This window comes from Amia ocellicauda, chromosome 2 (genome assembly GCF_036373705.1).
Source record: "Amia ocellicauda isolate fAmiCal2 chromosome 2, fAmiCal2.hap1, whole genome shotgun sequence".
Classification (NCBI taxonomy): domain Eukaryota; kingdom Metazoa; phylum Chordata; class Actinopteri; order Amiiformes; family Amiidae; genus Amia; species Amia ocellicauda.
In genome coordinates, this window is record NC_089851.1 from 19115310 (window position 1) to 19129469 (window position 14160).

Sequence of the window (14160 nt, forward strand, 5' to 3'; positions counted from 1 at the left end):
TTTTTTTCTCCTTGTGCATATTCTTGTACAGAACAGAGTTGGTACATTACATTTACTTTTACACTTGCACCCTCATTATTTCATTTAACTTTTTTTCCCTCCCCTCTTTTCTGTTTCTCTAACTCTAGGTCCCGTAACCTGACTTTGCCTGACACTGCATTGTCCAAAAGAATTAAGGAAATATGGAGTGACATGCAGGAGATTAGTTAAAGGATTAAAGGCTTTGAGGACATACACCTCAGTGGAGGCACAGATTCGCTCGCTTGTCGCAGAAGCTCGGCGGGGGGAAGCCGCGGGCTGACGAGAGGGAAGGAAGCATGGCGGACCCTGGAATGATGAGCTTGTTTGGGGATGATGGGAATCTGTTCACTGAAGGGCTTGAAGGCCTGGGTGAGTGTGGCTACTCTGAGAGCCAGGTCAATACCTTGGGCCAGCAGATGCCCATTGATCAGGGCTACGGGTCATTACCTTCGTCCCTTCACCATACAACGCAGGCCACGTCTGGCCAGGGTCAGCCCAAGCTCAGCCACTTTGACCACTTTGGCCAGTATGAGCAGCCGAAGATGCATTTGATTGAGCAGCAAGGGGGTCGTATGCTTGGCAGTGCACCTGGGAATGGAATGTCCTCCCCTCATTCGCAGTACCACAATCCCCCACCGGTCAGCCATGGCGGTGGTGCACAAATGGGAGTCTATCCTGGCCTACAGGGAGAAAGGCATGGTCAACCTTTTGTAGACAGTGGCTCTATGTGGGGACCCAGAGCTGTGCAGGTCCCTGAACAGGTTCGACCCCCCTTCCAACAGCAACAGCCTCCTCCCCAGCAGTCTGGCCCTCCTGGACCACAAGGCCACGTTCAGCAGATGGGCCCTTACATGGCCCGGGGGGATTACACCATGCAGCCACACAGCCAGACACCCACACCTCCCAGAATTAACCAGTTCTCCCAAGGCCCGCCGCAGGAAGGCAGCCGAGGACCTACAGCCAACCATTTCATGGGTCACATGGCCCCACAGCAGAACCCCAACCTGGTGGGCCCCCCCATGCGCCACTCAGTGCAGCAGCAGCCCCAGCAGTTCCATCACCGACCCCCTCCGGGTTCCATTCACCCAGAGTCTGTGGCTCACAGTCCCCGCTTCTCGCCCAGCCCCTCTCAGCAACAGCAGCAGCAAGCAGTAGCAGCAGGCAGACCCCAGCAAAGCTTGGGGTTCCCCCAGCGCACCCAGCCAGTTCCTTCTCCTGCTGTAAACAACTCAGGGCCGTATCCCCCATACTCTCCATACAACAGCCTCAATCAGGGATTAGTAAACAGTGCAGGGATGAGTCCCAACATGAGCCTTACCAGCAACAGTGCCCCAATGACACAGGGGCCAGTGGTGCCACGTTACCCTAACACTGCCGTGGGTTTCCCACCTGGCGCCCCCCAGGGACTCATGCACCAGCAGCCCATTCATGTAAACCAAATCAACTCCCAGCCTATGCACCCTTCCCAGCAGCAGCCAGCAGCACCCCCACAGCAGCAGCCACCGCCTCAGGGATCCTATGGGTCTCCCCCTCCCATGTCCCCACTGAAGGCCCTGGGCAACCCGGCAGGCACGCCTCCCCCACAGCAGGTTCGACCGGGCAGTGCTGGCATGGGCATGGAGGTAGGTGGCTACCCTAGCATGCCTCACCAGCCTACGGGGGCAATGGGGATGTCTCAGAGGAACATGCCTCCCAGGGGCTTAACGCAACAGCAGCAGCAGCCACCTCCCCCACAGCCGTACATGGGTCTGTCGCCCAGCCAGAGGGACTTGGCAGGGCCTCTACGGCCCCCGGGAGGACTTGGTGGGAGTCATGCGGAGCCACAGGTGTTGCAGGACCAGCGGCTGCTGTCTGGGCCCCCCCAGCAGCCTCAGCACCCAGGGCAACAGCTGCCGCCCCCACTGCCTTTTCAGAAACAGCAGCTGCAAACCTGCTCCCCCATGCAGCAGCCCCCACAGCAGCAGCCACAACCACAAACACTTCTGTCCGTGCATCACCAGAGCTCTCCACCCCCTCACCATCAGCCCTGGGCACAGCAGCACCAGTCGCCACCTACACCCCAGAAAGTGCCTGTTCAACAGGTGAGTAGCGTGTGGGAATAGGGTATAAACAAAGGTACAGGGCAATTCCCTTATAGGGGAAAGAGGTGGGGATTTATCATGCACTATATCTGGTGCTGCTTTGTTTGAGGGTGGGGGTGGGGATTGGGTGGGTGTATGCAATGCGTAGGCTTTGGTCTCTTGAGATTAACATTTCCTAGCTGTGGGCTGACCTGCGTGCTGTGCTAAAATGGATTTTTAAAGCTGTTGAAACTAACGAGGACACAGTCTGGCCTTCCCTCATAAGTGGGCACCACAAAGCTAATCTCCTAACCACCCTTTAAGTTTGAATTGATCATCTTCTCTCTCTCTCTCTCTCTCAGATCCTCTCCTCCTTCTCTCATCCTCTTTTGCCCTCTTCTCCCCCTCAGATCCTCTCCCTCCTTCTCTCTCTCTCTCTTTCTCTCTCTCTTTTCTCAATCTTTGACTAGCTTGTCTCAGAGGACTCATGTGCAAGTTAATGGTGTACAGCAGGATGCATCTCTGTTGGGAAGAGGGCTTATGGGAGGAGGGATAGGAACAGAAGCTCTCAATAGTCTACCGTGTCACGTGCCTTCGATGCCATTAGCTTGTTTTGCACTCAAAGCTTCTTTCTTTGGTGACCCATTCCATTCATACAATAGCCCTTTCCATCACAGGATGCATGTACAGCACATTATTATTTTAGGAACTGTCTATACATTTTTTTTTCTGACACCAGCCCTGTTTTCCGTGTGCTCAGATCACTCCAGCACTAGTAAAGACCCTGTTTGATGGTGTCTTTCCTAATGACTAGTCTGTTTGGTTGGCATTTTGAGATGTAATTAGTATTTGGTAAACAGAATGCATGTGACTAGATGGTGTGTATTCAGGCAATCTGTGTGCCCTGCATTCTGTTTATACACACTACTCTTTGACGCTTTATCAGGCTCAGCCTTCACAGACCACCCTGTGATTTGTTTGTCTCGTTCAGAAAACACGTCTGCCGACAACTTTTGACATTTTTTTAAATCTTTTTCCTGTGTGGGATAAACATCAGATAAAAAGCAAGTCTATGGAATTATATAATTGTCACATCTGAAGCAGCTGTGTCCGGGTTCTGTGGTCGTTAAGAAGTTGGGCTGTGTAATTTTAGTTACTGCAATAGAAAAAGATGTAAAGAAAAGGTTTGGGGGAAATATGTTTTAATAGTTTTTAAAATGTATGTATTTCCAAGTGTACACAGATTTCTTCTCTGAAACAAAACAAATATAGTTTAATTGCAAATTGAAGACAAGCATGCTGATTTAAGCTACATGTAAACATTTACTTCCTGCGGATTTGGTAATTATTCAGAAAATGCTTTCTTTTGATTTTGTGTTTCCTTAGACTTCTGCCTTTGAAATCTGCTTTGCTCAACTGTCTTTGTTAAAATATATATTTTTTTGGTATAAGTTGCAAGAAAACAAAACACCTTGTGAATATAAGATTTTCATGTAAATTAACAATATATAATTTAAAACATTCAGGTATTTAGGAATAAAGGTAAATGAAGGTTAAAACAAAATCAGAAAAGCTGGAATCTAAATTAGTCTTATATATACACCTTCATTATCTATCAGCAAATTGTTTGTCACCAGCTAATGGCTGTGGGGTTGCCCTTGGTTCCTTTTGTGAAAGGGGTGCTAAGCACCTGTGCTTATAGAGCTTTAGGCTGGTATTTTATTAGGGAATTAAGACACTGCACAGGCTGACCACAAGCTGTCCTTGTGCATGTCCAAGATGCAGACTAGTGTTATGGTCTGGAGAAAGAACGGGAGCGTGAGAGCCTGCTGGAGAATCCCAGCTCAGCCAACCGTTAATTCTCCATTTCCATCTGCTAGGTCAGGCTACGGCCTGGGCTGCACTTGAGCAAATTAGACTTGAGTAAGTGACGGCACTAGTTTTCCATCTTATTAGCAAGATCATGCAGTTCCTGGTAGCACTGTCAATGTAAATGAGCTTGTGGGAGGGTCTGTGAAATGTTTTATTTTTCTGTGATGAAAATGTATTCAAAATGCAATTCTACTCAATCTCAATTTAAGTACAGTAGTTAGCTACCAGTATGAGCTTGGTTATGAACTAAAGATTTTCACTTCTTTTTAAGCTTCCCTTTTTTTCTTTCCCATTGCATACTGTGTATTGACCCATTCATATCCCTCAGGGAATTCAGGGATACAACATTAGTCTCTCCACAGACTAACATACTTTACAGATTCTGCTTTTAATGTACAATAAAGAAGCCCCACATTACCTTCGGCTGTGGGGATCTCTTGAATGCAGAACATGCTTTTGGCCTTATTAGTGCAATATATTGTATTTTGTCTCTGGACTGTTATAACCTCAGGGGACTGATTCAGTTCCAGAGTCCCTTTCCTCCTCCTCCCCCTCCCTTTTCTTCTCTGCAAAACAAAGGGACTGTATGCTTTCTTGTAAGGAGGAGATTATGGGATAGGCACTTGAGTCTCTCTGCCCTTCGGCCAACAAGTGGCTTTGTTTGAATAGATGGATTTGAGGTGGTACAAGTGGCATTGGTGAGCAGTATTGTTCCAGTGATCCTTTCCTTTCACCTCAGGTGTTGATTTGGGGGAGTGTGATTTGGGCCATTCATAGTCATCTTCCCTGTGGCTGGCTGGAGCCAGTTTTCACAAAATTAACATAAAAATACAAGGGCCTAATCACATGCTGATTCAGAGGTCCTAGTTGTCACCTGACTGTCTCCGAGACCGGATTTTAAATAGGTTTTCAGGGTTGGGGAGGGGGTGGTGTATCAGATTCACTGCCTTGTGTTGCCTCATGCTTCAAGGGTAGCATCCGAACAAGTGTTTGAGGTGACATCAAAGGGAATTTGTCGCCTGGCCTCCCCCGCATTCTCTGCAGTGGTGATGGGCTGTTTGAAAACATCACATACGGTACCTTTCCTCCTCACATGGATGTAGCTTGTATGAATATGGAAATTACTTTTTACAGAAACTGAGGCAAGTTAAAAAGGATGGTTGGTGGGTTCTGGTTCAAATGTATACATCGAAAAATTATATAGGCCTACATCTTTGAGTTTTGAAATTAGTTTTATACTGTGGTATACCACTTCAATATGTAACCTTAGTGGTATATAATGGCTTTACAGTTCTTTGTTGAACATGTCACCTTGGACGAAGACCTAAAATTGTTTAGCTCCATCAACATGGCTCATAATTGATGGTATCTTTTTTCAACATGGTTGGGAAGATATGATCTGCATTGAGAGACGTATCAAATCCACCAACCAACTAACATTTTAGGAATTCCAGGAAATCTTACTTCTAGTAGACCAGATGTGGTATAATCTTAAGATTTACTTAAATAAGCCTGGATGTGAGTCCTACTGACCACACCAAGGATTTCTCAATAGTTGTTGAACTTCCATGTGGAATTGGATACTCTTTTCCAGTCTTTTTGGAAAGGCTGGTCAAAACCCACACATGTTCAATCGGGTTTAATACTCGTTAACTCATGAGGATCTTCAACAGTTTATTTTTATTTCAATGAGGGTTTAGCAACTGCATGTCCAGTTTAATGAATCTTGTTTTAAAAGAAGAATTTCTGCGGCACTGACTTGATGGGAACTGAATCTGACTGATGAAAGTAATCTAGTGTTTCTGGCACTGCCAAATCAATCTGCAATATCATGTTCATCCTTGAAACACTTCTAAGTTGCATTGTGACTCATGCACCATTAAGAATGCCTAATGGCAAAACCTGATGTGGTACAATAAATGTAGGGCTGTGCGATATGACGATGTATGACGATAGAAAATTGTCTATCGTTTCATATTATGCTATATCGTTTATATCGTGGTGTCGCAAATTGCAATCTTTACGGCAGTATTTTTCATCATTAGGGCGCTTTGCGTTCTTCCCGGTTCTTCCACACGTCGGATGCGGCAAGAAATGAGCATCAGAAACACAGACAGACATGAGGAGAGTGAAGTGACACACAATAACCAACACAACCAAGAGATACTTTAATGCACAAGCGCACACAGTCCGCCCCACTCTCGTCGCCGGGCTAAACTCTATCTGCAAGCACCCCCCACCCCCGCTAATTTAGATCGATATCATTTGTATAAAATTAATAAACGTTTGTTTGCATTTTAATGAATTGGAAAGCAATGCAAACACATGCAGAAAGTAGAATTTTCTTTTTATTAAGATGGTGAAGTGGTTCAACAGTTTTATTATTATTATTACTATTATAACTATTTTTTATTAACAACGTGCTGTACTTGTAAGTAGAATCGAGACGCGACAGTCAGAAAGAAATGTCCTTGTCTAGCAGATGTAAATGTGCCACTATAAACCCGGCTGTGGTAAATCTTCCTGAATCTATACCATTTTACAGCGCATGTGTTGTGTGATTACTATTACTTTTGTTATTGTTATGTGACAGTAAATCATAATGTGTATATGTATATATGTGCTCTGAGGAAGATAAGTCGAAACGCGTAAGCATTATGATGTTCACTTTTTCTCGAATAAATTTGAGACATCGGTCCTTCCTTCCTTGACCGGATAATTGTTCTATATAAAATCCCTGGGATAAGGCACCCCACATTTTAAGATTTATTAAAACTATAATAACGCCAGCTATTTTTAAACGTATGTGTGTGTGTGTGTGTGTGTGTGTATATGTATATATAGAGATAATGTATATATCCCATAACAACATAACACACGTAATATTAATCACACAACACTTGCCCTGTAATGTGTTGCATTCTGCATATATTTACCATGACAGCCTGCATGTAGTATTTGTTAGTTTTGCTTACTGGATGATTAACAAAATACTTGTATTTTGAATGTCTTTGGTCTTATTTTGTGGCTTGATTGGATAAAAACGAGAAATATCGAGATATATATCATGTATCGCCCAAACTTCTAAAAATAGAGATTATTTTTAAGTCATATCGCCCAGCCCTAAATAAATGGTGTATGAATTTGAGCATCCTTTAAAATGGCAAGTTGCTGTGTAGAGCATCATAGACTCTGTAGTCTAGTAATCAAAGGCATATTTGAGAAATGACTCCCAGATTTACAGGAGTTATAGTTATTTCTTAAAAGGCACCTAATTTGTGAAATAACTAAGGTAATTTAGTTCTTTCACAAATCATATTAAAATAGCAGAACATTTTATTTAGTGAAGTAAATTAAGCCAAAGAATAAAAATCAAGATTCTAATGAGGGGTAGTTCAAGTAAAAGCAGAAACGTGGTAAATGTTACATTAGTGCTATGAGCAAAGGGATCAAAACTGGCATAAATACCAGTGGTAAAGAAGCGAGTAGCATAAGGCAACTTAATTCCATGAATAAATGCAGATAAAATTATGTACATGTACAGTAGTATGAAGATGGGCAGTAGATAACTACACGTTTGAAAAGTGCATTGGAGTGAGTGCCAAAATACTCGTGGTGCAGTTTGAACAGGTGTGTCTTGGACAGACACCGGAAGATATTCAGTGAGGTCTGACTGAGAGCCAACGCAGAGTGCCGAGTACTGTAGAGCGCGCCAGGCGTGAAGCACACTTCTGGATGAGCCACAGTGAACTGGTGGCCTATGCTGGGAGGCTGGCCAGGGGGGAGTTGCAGTAGTCTAGGCGGAACAGTACCAGGGCTTTGATGAGGAGTGGTGTGGACTAGTCTGTTGGGAGTAGGGTAAGAGTATGTCATTAATCGAAACACTCAAGCCATTAGTTGGTCTTTTGCCCAATATATTTTTAAAAGGCCATAAGCTTTTCATATTACTAGTTTGTACCTCTCCTAAGCATTCTGAAGCCATGCATCATAATGCAAGAAGCTTGTCTCTTCTCCTTGGAATTTCTGGTTGTTTTTTTGCAGCTGACAGCCCATCTTGAAAATGCTGGATGTAGTCATGGGTGTGGAAGCATCCTAATGAATTTTGAGCCAGTTCTTCACCATGAATGTCAGCTTTTCTTTACTATAGAACTTGTCTCCGGCTATGCTGCCTGGTGAGATTTAACTAATTTGTTTCCAGGTAAAGATCACATGGAGCTCCCAAAATTGCTCGAGGCAAATGCTGATGTATGTCAGCAGTAGTAATACAGGAGGTGTAATATGACCATTGACATAAACCTCAGGGGTTTGAACAGTTTACAAAAAAAAAAAAGGTTCTGTAGATCAGATGGGTTTAAAAAAACATTGTATTGTAAAGAGTTGCATACCTTACCTCCTCCAATTTGATGTTTAGGACATGTAATAACTTTGTATACATTATTAAGCTAATATTACACATTTGTTTTGCAGATGTACATTAAAACGAATTACATTTTGGTGAAAAATATTCCCAGTTCCGTCTCCTGTCTAGGTTAACATTCAGTAACCTTTTGTATGTTTCAGATTTAGTATTAACTTTGAAGCTGGCTTGTAATCTGGTAGCATTGTGACTGTACATTTGTGTTCTTATATTGTCACTGTGTATGTGTAATATTTTTTGTACAGGTTTTGCATTCCCCTACAGTCTAGACCATGAACTCTTATCCCAGTTCACTTTAATATGTCCTATATTGTTAATGATTGCAGACTGTGAAGCCTCTCTTGGTGTGTGTGTATACATGTATATGCTTCAGACACGGTAAAGAAGGCTTGGTCTTGGAGTTTCGCAGCTTCCAATGATACACCTCCATAATGGGCTTACTTGGGAATGCCATGCTTGTGTAACTGATCTGAGACTCATAACTTGAGGCAGAATCTGTGTAATTTCTACATTCAGCCCACTCAAACGATCCTTTACATGGATGTCAGGCTTCCCCTTCTTGAAGGTTGTTTTGCTTCCCTGCTAGTGTATGCAGAGCTGCAGTCTGTGCCTGTGTCCCCTGTGACTAGTGTCTGACAGTCCCTGCCTGTGAACAGTACACAACCACATGGCAGCCAAGTATTTGTGCTCTGCCTATTGTATGTACTTGTCCACCATGACAGAGCTTTTTTAAAATATCAATATGCTGTTGCTCTAATAGTGTTATACTGTACAATAGCAGCAATCCACAACAATACAATGGATACATTTATTACAATTACTCTTAGTGTGTAATGTAGTTTTTACTTTTTATACACTTTTCCCCTCTTTGGTATTTTTGTCATAATGATCTTGCATTAGTTGTCAGAAATTGCTGCTGCAGGTAGTTTAACACCAGTTGTTTGCTGCTCATATTTTCTTTTGATTGTAAATTAGTGTTGCAGAGCTCTGCCCTGTTTACCACAAGTGCTGTCTGTTTACCAGGGCTTGTGTGAAACGCGTGTACACGGCAGAGATGCTGTTGTGTTGAAGGATGTGAGGTCAAAGCCAGGCACCTTGTGAGACGACTCCTTAATGTTCTGTTACACCTTAACCACTTGAGTTGCTCAAACATGTTCTACAAGTGCTCTGCATTCAACCATCTTTTTGTTTTTAGATTTATATTTTGAATTTCAAAGATGAGCCTTACAGAGGTTTAAATTTATGTAGGCCTATACCTGAGTTTGTATTTATTCGCATATATGCACTTTGGGTATTCAAGGGGAGGATGATTTTTTTTGTCAATGGCCTTTGCATTATCTTGACCAGTAGTTTTTCAAGCTATTCAGGTGGTTTGAAATGCCTAAGCTTTTAGAAATTTGAGTTCCTCACAATCCATATGCAGGATATAAAGGCCTTATAATAGACATTAAGGACCTTGCATTGCCTTGAGCCGTTTTAGATTGCACACTTGTTTTCAGTCTGAGTTCTGCCTTTTTTTTTGTATTGTAGTATTGTGATCCAAAAGTTTTTCCATACTTTATTTTACTGGACCTAGTTCACTGCTTATCATGTTTACAGTACTGAGGTGATCATGAAACAGTGACTGATAGTGGACTGTGCATGGCCATGATTGGTCACATTATCAGGGCCTGTTTCAGGAAACAGACAGCCTGTGAGGGGTTGTTATGCAAAGGAGTCGAATCACGTGGTTGCTTCATGTGAAGTTTGACTCTTCGTGTCTGTACAATTTAGTGTTATCAGATTTAAATTCAGTTGGCATTACCTGGATAAACACAACTACTACAATGGAGGCTTTCACAAAATAAGCTTCCTAAAATCCTGTCAATCCTTTAGTTAAATATGCCACCGATATGATACAAAATACTCCATTTAGCTTTGCTCATCACTGATTCTTTAATTTTAAGTGTGATTAGGATAGAAGGGCAGCTTTTGAAAGTTCTTGAATGTTTTGGATCATGGCAATGTATAAGTTTATTACAGAACTGTTTACAGGTTAATTAACATCTGGTTTAATAGTTTCTGAATTGCATCAAAGTGAAAGGTTGATCCTTCTAGTACCATTTTTGAGTAAACAGATCTGTGCAGTCTGCAAAAGTAATTTAGGTAGCATTTGTATTTTATTAAACCGGATATATGAACAAAAAAAGTAAAATGGGGCTTCAACCCTAAAATCTTGCAAAGCTCAGTAGCACATTCTCCATATGTATGAAATCACTCAAGATTTTTACAGCATCTGGAAATATTTTTTGCGGTCTGCTCTGTAGAGTCTTTGCTTCATTCCTGGTGTGTGGAGAGCAGATAGCCATGCAGCGTGAGGAGCACAGTACAGATCTGCATGAAATGTGTTCTGGGAGCTGAATAATGAGAATATTTAGGGGATTACAGGATGAATATTTTGCCTGTTAAGTTAGCTGGCATGTCACATTAGCTCCAGAGAAATGCAAAGTTAACAAGCTCCTTGAATGCTGGAGCACTGCTGTCAAATTGGCATTTCAGCAGGTGTCTTGGAGGCATGCTGTCATTGATGTCATTGATTATAGAGATGTAAAGAGCGCTACAAGACCATGATGGTTTTGGGTTAAAGAATTAACCTAAGAGAGATCCCAATTGCTGTTTTAATGAACAGTCTGTTCTCTCTCACTCTCTCACACTTTCATACTCTTCAGGAGAATGTCATTGTCTTGATTCATGGTGCACCCAATTGTCTAAATAGCTGTTTACAGGAAATATGTATTTTGCACCACAATGATGTGGTTTTCAAAAGGTTACATTTTAAGCACACAGCCAATGAGATTAAAGAATTTAATAGTAAGAACTATCAGATCTTTTACTTTTGACTGTATTTTGCAGAATTTACTTCCTTTCGTGTTTTTTTTTTTTTTTTCTTTCCTTAAGTCTTAGTTAAGACTAAATGCATTTCATGGGTACTAATTTATGAAGCATGCTAGTTTACAGATCAAAATTAGTGAGGCCTATTACATGGCTTTTGGTGATGGAATTCTCTATCTGAATGGTATGAGTAAGTATATTTAGCTTTGCTTTTCTAAATGTAATTTATTAGTGTTATAATGCCTTGTTCCCATCTGCTAAGGATTGAGGGCAGCTGGATGTGAACCACATCTGCCAACAGATTATCTGTCAGTTTTAGCAGTGTTTTTTTCACTACAGGATAGTGTTGCGATTTTTTTTTTTTTTTTTTAAATAAAGCTACCAAGATGACATGGCTTCACACTCACATTTGCACTCATCTTGAACAACCAAATGTTATTTGAAGCAGGGTAGTCCAAGACTACTAGATAGCTGAGCCCATGGAATCCAGGTATGAGTGTATGCATACTTGTGTGTGAGTGTAAGTCTCATGATACTGTAACGTGACTTGATGTGTTCTGTGCTAATAGCACACCCATAATTTCCAGAATTATAAACAAAATCAGATTTGCATGGTCGTTATAGGGTCTTCTGTTGCATCAACAAAGCATATGGTTACTTTCATTGACTTGTATTTACAAAGCAGTACCAACTTTCTACATTTTAAAATAAAGATTGAATGTAGAACAGGGGTTTCCCAATGTCTGGTGATGTAGGGCCAGTTTCTGAAGGTTGCAGGGGATGGCGGGGCCGCAGTAGAAAATGAACCACCGATGAAAACGAAATATGTCCCAAATCATACCTTTTTATTTCCTATACATTTGTTAGGGTACATTTATGAACTTGAATTGTTTTATTTTCCCCCAAATTACATGAGCATTTTGTAACGAAACTTTTCAGAAAGTGTACAAATATAGTAAAGGTTCAGAAAAGGGGGTGCTGAAGGTTGGCTTTGGGGGGCTGCACCAAACATCTCGAGTGGTGCATTTGGCCACTGGGCTGCACTTTGGGAACTCCTGTTGTAGAAGAACTGGTCTTTACAGATTTAATTGATCTATGCATTTATCAACCCAGAGATCAGCTAACTGTATAAATTGGGGACTTCTAATCCTATTGTATTTCTCATTTCCTCCAATGTATGTAACTGTTTCATACCTATTCTAAAGTTTTTCCTTGAGTCGTTTTACTATAATAGACTTGTAGTTATGACAGTGCACTAACTTTCCACTTACTTATACTTAATGAAAACTGAATGACATTTATGTGGGTTTGAGGGGAAAAAACATACATATATGAACAAACACTAGATCTTTGTCTGACATTTTACATTGATCATGTGTCGTCTCTGGAATTGATGCCTTTTGCAATAGGAATATATTTTATCCTTTTGGGAATAAGTCTATCAACAGGTTTGCAGCTTTGGCAAGTGCTTTTGCAAAAATGTGCCTGAATTTAGCATTGTGGTGTTCAGGGTACACTTTGAAGTGATACGGAAGTTAGGAAAGTCATTTTCAGTAGGATTATTGAAGTACTTTTTGTACCTTTTCACCTCTAGTGCCTTTCTTCAACTTCATTAATTTGTTGACGAACACTAAAACACATTTTTTTTACTTATGTTGGTTATTTTTGCTTGTTCATTTGCGTTTCTAACCTGATTTTGAAAATACACCTGAAATACACAAACCAAGAAATGCATTGATCTAGACCACTGTAAAATTGATAGGTCTTTAATTTGTATCACAAAAAACAAAATGGAGAATCCCATCTCTGATGCCTAATCTACTCTCCCTGCCAGTTAATTCCACTGAACTAGAGTAAAGATCCATAGAAAAGATATGGCAATGCAACTGGCTTATGTTAATACAGTGGCAACCTGTTTATAGATGACACATCGGCTCTAAATTACTGCCTGTAATATAGAAATTAATTTGTAGTGGGAATTAAATGTTACAGTATACTTACTGTGGTTATCAGGAAATGTTTGGCATTGTAGAGTGCAGAGAAAATTAAGATTTTAGTTTTTGGAGGACATAAGACCCTGTTTAGGCTCCTCAAACTGTCTAGCCTATTTCCTTAAATGGATGTTCTTTTTCAGGTTTGGATTTAAAATGTACGAGTTTAGAGTTTTCAGGTGTTTTCACATCCTATGTACATGAGATGCATTGATGCACTTAATAGACCCATGCCTGTTTAAAACTTTTTTTTTCCCTTAGTTTACATAGTATAGTCATCAGAACTTTTTTTAAAAACAGTTGTTGAACATGGAAACAATATACCTGTATCAGGTGTATTCTTTACAGAAGAAACCTTGTGCATTTTCACAAAGGTGCCAGATGGTTATTCGGAAGAGCAGTGACTTTTTCCAGAGAGATTTCCTAAACGTTTGGATTTCTTTAGCCATAGTCATTAATCATGATCTTAAATGTGCTCGGCACCCTCCAGATGACCTCTTTGCAACATCCGTACATTTCACCAGCTCTTCCGTCTTGCTAACAAGACCATATTGAATTGTGTATGAAAATAAATAGATCAGGAATTAAACTTCTATGAAGGTGTAACTTTAAAACTGAAACTATACTTGATTCGGTATTTAGTTTCTAATTAAATCTTATGCTCTTCAGATAGAATGGAAATAAATTTGTCTGTGAAAAGCACACCCGTTCTTTCCCTATATCTTATTCCTGTTTGCAGAATTTGTTTGCTAAAACCTTTTGGTTTCAGTCAATGAAGAGCTAAAGTAGGCTTATGCTGCCAAGATGTCACTGCCATCATGCTTGACAGAATTTGAGATTTAATTATAGGGTCTCCTTTTTGTTTCCTTATGAACTTTGGTAAAAATCAGGTTATAGATCTCTACCATGTTGATATATATTCTTCCCC

General features: G+C 41.1%; 1 protein-coding gene across 2 annotated transcripts in view; it reads left to right on the forward strand.

Moving 5' to 3' along the window:
- Positions 1 to 14160, forward strand: part of chd7 (chromodomain helicase DNA binding protein 7) — a 74887-nt gene that overhangs the window by 15359 nt on the left and 45368 nt on the right. For both annotated transcript variants that reach the window (XM_066720193.1, XM_066720202.1), the window contains exon 2: positions 129 to 2102. In XM_066720193.1, the coding sequence (XP_066576290.1) occupies positions 318 to 2102 (1785 nt within the window). In that variant the 5' untranslated portion in view covers positions 129 to 317. The remainder of the gene's footprint in view (positions 1 to 128; positions 2103 to 14160) is intronic.